Raw genomic sequence first — 10,503 nt, 5'->3', positions numbered from 1 at the left:
ACTCTAGCACAAGTAAAAATTACAAATTTATATGACCCGCGTTTGACCTTTGTTAGGATATGGCGAAAAACTGTTTTCTCTAACGATATATGCGATTCTTCTTGTTCGCTGTGCACCCTTGACGACAAAACTTATACTTGAATCTACCTATAAAGTACAATGTGAGGGATATAGGCAGCTGGAAAATTGTTGCTGAGAACAGAGATACAGTTTCCAGTAGAGTTGGAGGGTCCGATCGTAGCCTAGCAAACACCGTTGCATTATGGGTAAACAGTCGCCATTTTGGGAACTGTGTAACCAAAACATTGTATCGTCCTCATCATCTACGCACCGAATCAGGCATCGTCGCGTCGCCTGTTAACAAGAGTCTACAAAATCGAGGTTCGACTTTAAGTGGGAATCAATCTGTAGAGTTAAGAAATCACGTTCAGCGTTCCATCGTTTGATCACCGATGCGGTGCTAACAAGTCCTCGATCATGGAGACGTGATCGTATGCGGTACAGAGGTAGCTCAGAGGTCAGACGTAGACAGTGGAAGTGTTTGCCTACGTTGAGTGCACGAAAATCGCGCTTTCCATATAATTAGTGTTTTGCCTTGTCTTAGACTTTGCTACTGCATCTGCTCTTTTACGGGACACTTAAATATGTCAGTCCACGCTAGTCAGAGCAGTAAATCAACCATAAACGTCAAAGTACCCAGTGAGCATGCCATCCAACCAGTGAGGCCGCCTCCTTTTGACTTCACTGGGGCACAAGCTGGAAATCTCAGTGAGAAAGAGTAAGTACTTCAGGATTTGTAACAGCTTAACAATGTAAAGTGCCACTTCACTATTATAACTGTAAAATGCGTGTTTACAGTAAATAAACCTGCGACTTGATATGTTAAAAGGGTAATATGATATGATCGATTTGTTACAGTGTAGCAATAGTTACTTTACTGGCCTGTTCAGATTGACGACTTTCGTGTCTGAAAAAAATGTGGTGACAGGTAAGTGTTAACAGTTTTACATGTAAATAAGCTGCTCGGTTAAGCAGTTAAAGTAGTGTTCCCATGTTAAGTAGTGATGACCTAAATGTTTATATGGAAACAGAAGCGGGCATGTACATTCAGGTGACTGTGTTATTCATGTTACTATGCAGCACTATGACAAAGTATGTGACAGAAGTTGCAATTAGTACACTATCTGTAGCCATACGCATATACACCAGTATGCAGTAGTAGTACGAGACAGCATTCTGATAATCCAGAGAGGAAAGTTACTCAGCAATGACAGTTTATTCAGGAGTGAAGTTTCCATTAATATCAAAGTCTCAATCACAGTAGCCCAAGTTGACATGATATAGAAAAAAATTGTCAAGGAGGAGAAGCTTTCCAATTACTTTATTATTAGCACTTGTATCAGCAAATAGTTGAAATTGCTAGTCCTGTTACAGTTTCACACCTTATCTTCTTGCTTTCTCGTTTTGCAGTGTCAGCCAAATTCTTGCAGTCCGTATCATTGAGAGGACATGGTGCTCATACAGGGACAGGCAGATGTTCCGACTTTTGAAGCATGCAATTTGTGCAGCTGTAAGTATAGTTAGTTATTTAGTATTTTATTACAGTGACAAAGTTTCACAAACTGTAATACATACACACATAAAGTTAAAATCTTTTACAATGTACCAAAAGTAATTAATGTGAAACTCCAGCCAAATATTGGCTTATGAGTCACTTTTTAGCTACTATAGACTATAGTCTATAGAAGCTATTGGGATGGGTATCCGTCCGTCCGTCGTCAGTCTGTATGTATGTATGTATGTATGTATGTATGTCCGTTTGTGAGGCGTCCGTCCACTCAAATATCTTGAGAACCACAGTACTTGCTGATTTGATATTTGTTGTGTAGATGAAAAATATGATTTTGAGAAATTAGTTTTTTTAATTTTTTGATATTGTTGAAAATAGGCAAATTAATGCCAAAAAAGGTGTTTTTGGTAAAAAATCTTCTTCTTCATAACCGCTGGTCAGACAGCTTTGTTATTTTGTATACAGGTCCCTAGGGATAACCAAACTTAGATTTGTTCAAATTGTGATGAAATATGCAAATGTGTATTTTTAAGGAATTTTTTTGTCATTTTGGTCAAATTTGACTTACATTGTATGTAATTCTTGTACTGTATAAACCCTATCAATTCACCCAGAAAAAAATAATTAATATGATTTTAAATAATTGAATTAATTAGGAAATCATCAAAGCCAAAATAATTTTAGTGTGGAATTATCAGAACGTTCAACTTTTTTGACAGTTCATAGTGAAATGCTTACCATCTTGGAGGATTAAAACATGTAAAGGCAACTTTCCTGAATCCCAACTTTGATATATTCTGAACCACCATTTATGTTATCTAAAAGAAATTGCTCATAATAGTTTGTCATGATAGGGTGGTCAAATAAATAGAGATAGAGAAAGTTCTAATTTCCATTTATGGTTGACTTGGTAAGGATAAAATAAGATTACTTTTTGAGGAAAAAAGTAGAGTGGTCAATTAAAAGAGTGGTCAAAGTGATAGGGTTTTTATGGTAAAGCTGGGCTGTAAGATTCCTCATGTGCTATGTATAGCAATTATGCAATCTGTGTAAACAGTGCAATGAAAGTGTAACATGATTCCTTATAATGCTTTTGATGACCTTGAACTTCTTAAGTTACAAACATTTGTCTCTTCAGTGTGCTTTCTCTGAGTACGTACAGTCTCAACTTATTCAACAGAACTTACTTACAATGTTAATTTGAAAGTTAAAATGTGCTTGGTTAATAGGATGAAAATACAGATATAGATAATCAGCTGAAGATTCTTTATAACCTGACAGATATGCTGTTTTATTATGACGTAAATCTTGATTTAAACAAGTCTTATTTCCTTTAATTAGAATGTAATAATTCTCGTTTATTTGCTATTATAGACTAATATAGTCTGATGAAATATGCAAATCTGTATTTTTACGGAATTTTTTCCATTTTTGGTCAGGCCATCCTGAAATGAGCTATCAAAGATATCCACCTTCTTCATCAATACATGTGTCACAAAAGGTTATTCTCTACATAACACAGCAGAGCTCTGTCAACTGTTGAGTCGCTTGTTTTTTCAAAACCGCTGGTCAGACAGCTTTAATATTTGGTTTACATGTCCAAGGATGACCTTAGTGAGATAATTTCATACAGTCAGGAATACTTAATTTTGTATCCATGTCTATAGTAGCTTCAGGGACTTTGGCCCTATGTTTAAAAAGAACTTCCTGTGTGTATCGTTTTCTCTACATTTTTTCCTTTTAAAGGAAGGATTAGAGGACTGAATTTACATTTCTCTTTCAGATTAACATTTTATAAATACTTTTAGAGAATGTGTTTTATGATTACTGGAAAAAAGTTTCGCAGCTTCTCACTTGATGGTACATCAGTGACTATGTTTATATATCATGATCGAATATCATTATACAATCTACACTCAAAGACAAAAAAACTTCATCTTCAACAGCATTTTCCTTACAAAGGGAACATTTTCTTTCTTCAACCTTAAAGCAAGAGTATTGACCAGTTTCTATATAGTAAGATTTATCATATCATAATTAATGAAACTGAAAGGGATGTCTATGCAACCTGAAATTTGTGGTTTGCTTTAAGGGCTATCAATCATAAACACTAGCGCACTAGAAACGTGATTACTTAGCTGGGGGGGGGGGGAGGGGAGATAAGACCCAAGTTTTTTTGTGTGTGCATCAAATTCACCAAAATCGCAAGAAGATTCTGCTGTCAGGAAAAAAATAAAAAATTCAGACCATATTGGAACACATGAAATAGTCATATAGTCTATTATCACAACAATGCATACTTACTGATGCATAGTGTATTCAGTCTGATGTTCTGGCTGATCAAGTTTTCACCTTTTGACAACCAACAGGAACATTCACTGTCACATGAAATCCTAAGAAAAGTCTGCCCTGCCGAAGCACAGCTCCTCAAAGATCCAAGCATCCATGTCAGAATACGGTTTAGGTGAGTTATCAGATGGAGCAGCATTATTTGGAAATCTGTGTTCAATCGTAACACTTTCCACTCATTGCTTTCATGTGCTCTGTTTTCAAACATATAACTTGAAGGCGTTTTTCAACTTTCAGAACATAAAAAATGCAGATAATGTAGGCTGTGTAAATCAGAGAACTGATAACTAGGTCTTCCACAATGGGATTTTTAGGGATGGGCCACCCCTCTGTTTCTGGAGCAATTCATATGTTAATAACTATACAAAAAAGACATTTTCACAACAAAGAACATGCAAATTATGTAGTGTTGTGTAATTATGTCACCCCTCTGCTTTTCCAACCTATGGAGTGTGCTGACATAGTGTTCATCAGGTTTATTTTTCACATGACAGCCATTTATTTCCCTTTCAGGTTTGGTGGAAGTGAATTTCCTCCATTTATTTTGTTCAAAATTACATCCACACCGGTGGGCAAGGGGTGAAATACATCAGCGGAAAGAAATGCATCAAACCAGCGTCAGAGGTAGGGATACAGTCTTCGTTTTCACGATCTGTAAAAAGAGTTCAACCTTTCTTTGCTTTCAGAGATTTGTTTGTAAACAAGGAAGCTACAGCACTTACAAATTGAAGCAAATGTTATCTGAGCATTTCACTGTTCAGGTTGACTTTATACCAATCACAGTTTGATTGCATTTTATCAAAGTCATTCAAGGTATGTCATACTACTACAACAACGATACCTGTTTTTGTGGATATTACAGAGGCACAGGATTTGCTGTTATAATGTGTATCAACTTAAATGTGTTGCATGCATAATTAGAACTGAAAACATCCATGCTCACTACTTAGAAGGAATAGTTACATGTTTGTTGACAACCATTCTCATGTGGAACCAACTACATGTAAATGTGTTGAGGACTATGGTATCTTTTGGTTAGAACTATTTATCATACCTTACTATCAAAAGCACTAGATAAATGTCAGAAGTGTGGGAAAACTTTTGTGTTAAACTCATAACTGAACGCTGGTGTTGTATTGCAGGCTGCAGAAGATGCATGTAGACTGATGGGCAACAGACATTTTTATGATCAAATGATCACCGATGCCTGCCAGTATGAAGCTAAGAAAATCACAGATGAAGTTGATGTCACAACTATGAAAGATTACATGCAGGTGAGAAACGATTTCTCAACTCCTCAGCCGTTGTCTAACTGTTTACCCCCCTCCCCACATTCCCTGCAAACAGGTCCACAATCACTATTGATAACAATAGGGGTTGGGCCTAACCATGGTGGTGAAAGGGTGGTCCACCCCTAAAAATCCCCTTGTTGCAGTCAGCTTGCAAATTTCAGAAGTCTCACATCCAGTTTTAATGTTAAACTGGAATATACGTATTATTTTTTACTTATTAAATCTTTTCCTATGATGTTTTCTGTCTTAGTATTTGAGTAATTTAGACGAGACACCAGCCACACAGGGTGGAAAAGAGAACTGCTGGAGAAGACTAGATCTAACAGGTAAATATACACAGCACTCAATTCAGTCCATTTGGTGAAATCAGCAAAAGAAAGTACACAGATAAATGGATACAAAAACAAATAACATGGTATGTACAGTAAGATGAATGTGCGCAGTCAGTTTGTCTATATTTTGCATGCCAAGTGCATTTTGGGAAGGGATTATGAGGGGATGGAAAGTAGTGATCAATATTAAAACAAGAAGTGACCAAATCACTGCTTCTGTGTAGAGATCAATGGTATACAGCTACCTACATTACTTATTTAGTCATGCAGGTAGAGCTTAAAGTTTATTCATCAGTCTCGTTCCTGTGTTGATAACATCAACACTTTGAAAAAAGACAAAGAAACATGTATTGTTTTGGAATGCAGACAAAAGTTTATTATGGTATTGCAAGTGAGCTAGAGTGTGGCTAGATCATTGAATGGCTTTTAAACTTGTGTTTCAGACCTACCCAGAACAACCATTTTGTATGACATCATGGACTTTGTCAAATTTGGCGGTTCGCCGTCTGACCGACTTCGAGAGGAAATGCCGGTGCTGATGGTCAGGCCGGTAACACAGGACATGCAGCTGGCACACATCAAGGCGATATCGCGGATGAGGTCAGTCTCTTTCAAAAAGTGCAAGTTTATTTGAGATGGTTTCTCTGAGAAAGCGCCTCTTTGAGTACAATTTTGTCTCAGATTAAAACATGGTATACCTATTCAATACCATTCTTTGCTTCTCTTTTTTAACCAGAACACCTCCTGTACCTCCAGCGCCTACGCCAAAGTCCAGGTTAGCCAGCAGGCAAAGTCACGCGGGTGAGACAGCGAGGCGGTCGCGGCAAGCCAAGCAACGGGCAGATAGAATGAGACGTATTTACACAACACCAATGAACAGCAGTAGACTGGTAAGGGATACAAGAATTTGCTTTGCATTCGCATTTCTGTACAAAAATGGAAGAACCTTGTTTTGTTTGAGACTGTCAGATTAAATATTTGTAAAGACCCTTTTCGCTGTGGATAATAGTGACTGGCTCTACAACAACATAATATATTACCGTATATTTGACTTTAAAAGAGTTTGGACTCTTGCACAATGAAAGGGGGGTAGGAAGGGTTACAATATGTAATAAAAATTCATAAATTTCAAATGTTTGATTTTCCTACGCCAGGAAATTCATCTTACTGTACTTTGTAGGAGAGTCTATGATTCACTTTCAGTAAAACCTGTCCATTGTAAAAATTTGGTTCTTTAATTTTAAGATAATGAGTTATTTTTCTCTGTCTATCAAATCACGTTTTTGATCCACCTCCAGTTCCCACTTTCAGCAGTTTAGCAAAAAATACTCATTTGTTATTTGTTTTCTGCATTCAGGGTGATGGGGACATACGCCAGTCCTTACGTAGGGAACAGACCATGCCGGGAAGAGTTGGAAAGGATGAAATCCCGGAGGATGATGGCGATGACTGGGAGAAGGAAGCAGACAAGCTTTACACGTGGACCCAAGGACTGTCCATGGATGACCTTGGCCTTTACTCTCCTTGTTGAGACAGAACAAACTATACAGAAAGAGACTGCAAATCAGTACAGTTATGGTAGTGATGAGGGCGCTCTCCTACCAAGTGACATTGACCTATTAAAGTCAGCCATGGCAACAAGTATAAGGACCCACAGGGTTGCAGTTGTTTCTGTTGCTCTGGCAACAAGAATATAGAGAACAGATGATCTTATGATTTGTTGTAATAGAGACATCAGATGGGTGATTTCCATAACGTTTTTGAGTAATCATGAAAAATTGGTTTCAAAGTGGCCAGTAGGTCTTGCTTCTGCTATCTATGATAGGATTTAGTCGTTGTTGCCATGAATCTTCCAGTCCAACATCATGGTACATCCTTGGGAGAAAAACAATGACACATGTTTGTATTGCAATCTCAAAGATTAAAATATACCTTTTTTAACTTTGGTGCAGTTCATTATGAAAAAGTCATGATACATGTTACATCAAATCATTTGCAATGCATTGCTTTTGAATAATCAGACAGAAATTGAGGCCAGCATTTTGCCCTAAAAATTGAATGTAAGTTTTTAAAGACAGTCTATAGTGAAAACTTTATGCTGTAGAGATGTGTACGCTTTTAAAATTGTGGAAGTCGTATCGCGACCCCATAATTTAATCAAAATATTGCACATTTCAAATTTTCAAGAAGATCACGTCTGATTTCAGGTTGAAGTATACTCCATCTTGGTCACAAACTCTTGATGTGTATTTTTCATTGTTTAATTTTCCTTTTAACTTGTGATTGTCGTACCAAAGTGATTTATGAGTTATTTGTAAGCATTGTTGGTTGTAGACAACTGGTACAAGCATACATTTTCTGTATCTGAAGAATGAAAGTTGTTATGCCTACTGTATGTTTACTTGTATATCCCTCACTAGACTGCCCCCTCCCCCTCTACGTTCAAAATATGACAGATTCTTTTATTGGACATGAATTTTGTTGACAAATAGTCATTGGGTTTGGTGATGTCAGAATAAGTTGTGGAATGTTTTGAATGATTGGTTAATATTTTCTACTCATTTACATAATGTTCCTGAAATATTTGGGATAGCAGTGCAGGTAGACATACTGTAGTTTTGATAATGTCCATATAATGTTGCTCAGATGCTCAATATACTGCAAGAAAAAGCACAGCTAGGCTACAGGCACTTGTACACAATTCACTTCAAAATATCATAGACATGATACCTGCTATTATTGTACCCTATTTGTGCTTTGTTAAAAAATGCAGGGATACCCTTCAACACTAATAGAAGGAGGGATCCTATTGGCTGTTTGTAAAGGAAGCCCTGGAAGGTGTAATGAAATGTGACTTTCATTCTCTTCTGCAGGGATCTATTTAGTTTGCCAAATAAAAAGGAACAATGTCATAGACTGCTTTTGTAATACTTTCAACCCTTTTGTCATCTCAACTAAGTCCTTTGATGTGGCTCAGAGATGTGCACAGACGCAGCCGACATTTTTGTAGGGACAGATTTGAAAAGTTACAAGGAAATTACAAAGTTTTATGTGTGTCAACCAAAAATGTGTATGGATTTTCTCTGCTTCAAATCTCATCACATTAAAAATAAACAACATTTCTGAGTCTATGCTTGCATGTGAGAATCCACTCCTTTCATACAACCAGTTTTTGACCTTGGGCAAAGGTTAAGCAGACCCACAGGAGGGACGTTTTGTTGTTAACTTGTTACATCAACCATCAGAATGCAAGTTAATAAAACCAAAATGTAAAGCTTTTGTCAGTTGTGGTGGAAAAAGATGCCTTCAAAAATGGATGTGTGAAAGAAAAGTTTTTGAAGGTTGATAAAAATGAGCATTTTAGATTGCATTATTCACGTACATCTGTACATGAATACATGATCTGTAATAGACTCGGTTTTTCGTCGGTGCTTTACAGTGCCCTCAACGGCCGGCGCTTGTCATCCACAGTATGTGCAGCGTGTAACTTTTTGCCCTCCCGGCCCGGCCATCCTGAAAACATTCCTTTTCACATGAAAACTCTCTCACTTTTGTTATATTTTTATGCAAGTTTCATAGTTCGGAACTTTTGCATTTATGAAAGATTGATTTTATGTCTATGAATTCGTATCATCAAACAATCACACTGTATTAAACTCGATTGCGACACCAGGTATTTCAACTTTCGTGCGTGATACATGCATCATAGTCAAAATGGTATATTTTATATTTGCACTAGACTTGGTTCAAGTCGGTGAATTTCTAAAAATAAAATCATTTGCAGTAGTTTCTCATGTGTCTCTCCTTTTTCATACAAACCTATTTGGAATTTGGCACCCCAGGCCACGTTTTCCTAGCGATTGAACGCGTTCCCTTTGAGTCTGCGCAGTCGTGAGTTTCCGCCGGATTCACCGACTTGGACTTCTTGCACTGTGATTCCGGGAGAAACTCCCCTATAGCGTTCACCCCACTCACGTTTCAAATTAAAACAGAACACAAATCATCGCGTTTACCCCTCTCAAACATTCACAAATCACAGACTTGAACCAAGTCTAATTTTGTACGTCAACTTTTCAATACATAAGGGACTGGACACAAATTACAGGGGGGGGGGGTGGGCCGGTGTTTTTTGGGGGTGGGTCGCCATTTTTCGCGCAAGCATTTTTGAAGGGTCATAAAATTTTGTGCAAGCCTATGGGGGAGGGTCACCTTTTTTCATGCATCAAAGCTGAAATTGCATGTGCACGTTATGGAATACTGAAAAAGAAAAAATACCTCCTGGCACTTTCATTTTCTGCCATTACCATTTTCGGCGCGCCCTTCGGGCGCAAATTTCAGGTATAATAAACAATGTATTGATGATCCAAGCAGCCACATTGATTTAAGTGTCAGTCTGATTTCTACTTATTCAACACTATTGTGCATAACTGTCCCCTATAATGACTCTTTCAATAACAATTTGGGAGATTACTTATTTGACATCATTCTCCCATTGACAATACATTGGGTATAGGTCGGTGTCAACGTTCATGTCGCTGTATGTACATTTTTTAATTTTTTGAGGACATTGACAGAATACAAACTGTTCAGAATAGTGCATAGTGTAATCAATAACAACTGGAAGCTTCAGGTCGAACAACTTTTGAATAGACAATTTAGGATCAGATAACCTATGAGTTATTTGTAGTTTCCTCATAGCCTACAATGTATAGTGAATCAACATTTTGGTGAAATTCCAAAATCAAATTTCTTGCACAACCATTGACTTGAAACCACTCTAGTCTAATCATGAATATCAATACTAATAATTAGGTGTACATATATGCACAGGTTTACCAAGTTTTGTATTGGAAAAAAATTATTCATAGTTTCATCATAGACTGCCATGTATAGTGAATGGACATTTCAGTGAAATTCCAAAATCAAATTTCTTGCACACCCATTGACTTGAAACTACTCT

At 37.2% G+C, this 10,503-nt stretch overlaps 1 protein-coding gene across 1 annotated transcript; it reads left to right on the top strand.

The window, feature by feature from the left end:
• The first annotated feature begins 268 nt into the window (after nt 1-268).
• On the top strand, nt 269-8,674 carry LOC139118937 (uncharacterized protein CXorf58-like). Its single transcript, XM_070682513.1, is given in 10 exon segments — nt 269-778; nt 1,471-1,570; nt 3,940-4,034; nt 4,433-4,473; nt 4,476-4,543; nt 5,062-5,193; nt 5,462-5,537; nt 5,987-6,143; nt 6,280-6,433; nt 6,901-8,674. Coding segments are annotated over 10 exon segments (1,131 nt in total). The 5' UTR covers nt 269-644; the 3' UTR covers nt 7,075-8,674.
• The last annotated feature ends 1,829 nt before the right edge of the window (nt 8,675-10,503 follow it).

This window comes from Ptychodera flava, chromosome 19 (genome assembly GCF_041260155.1).
Source record: "Ptychodera flava strain L36383 chromosome 19, AS_Pfla_20210202, whole genome shotgun sequence".
Taxonomy (NCBI): Eukaryota; Metazoa; Hemichordata; class Enteropneusta; family Ptychoderidae; genus Ptychodera; species Ptychodera flava.
This window is presented reverse-complemented; position numbering and strand designations above follow the sequence as displayed.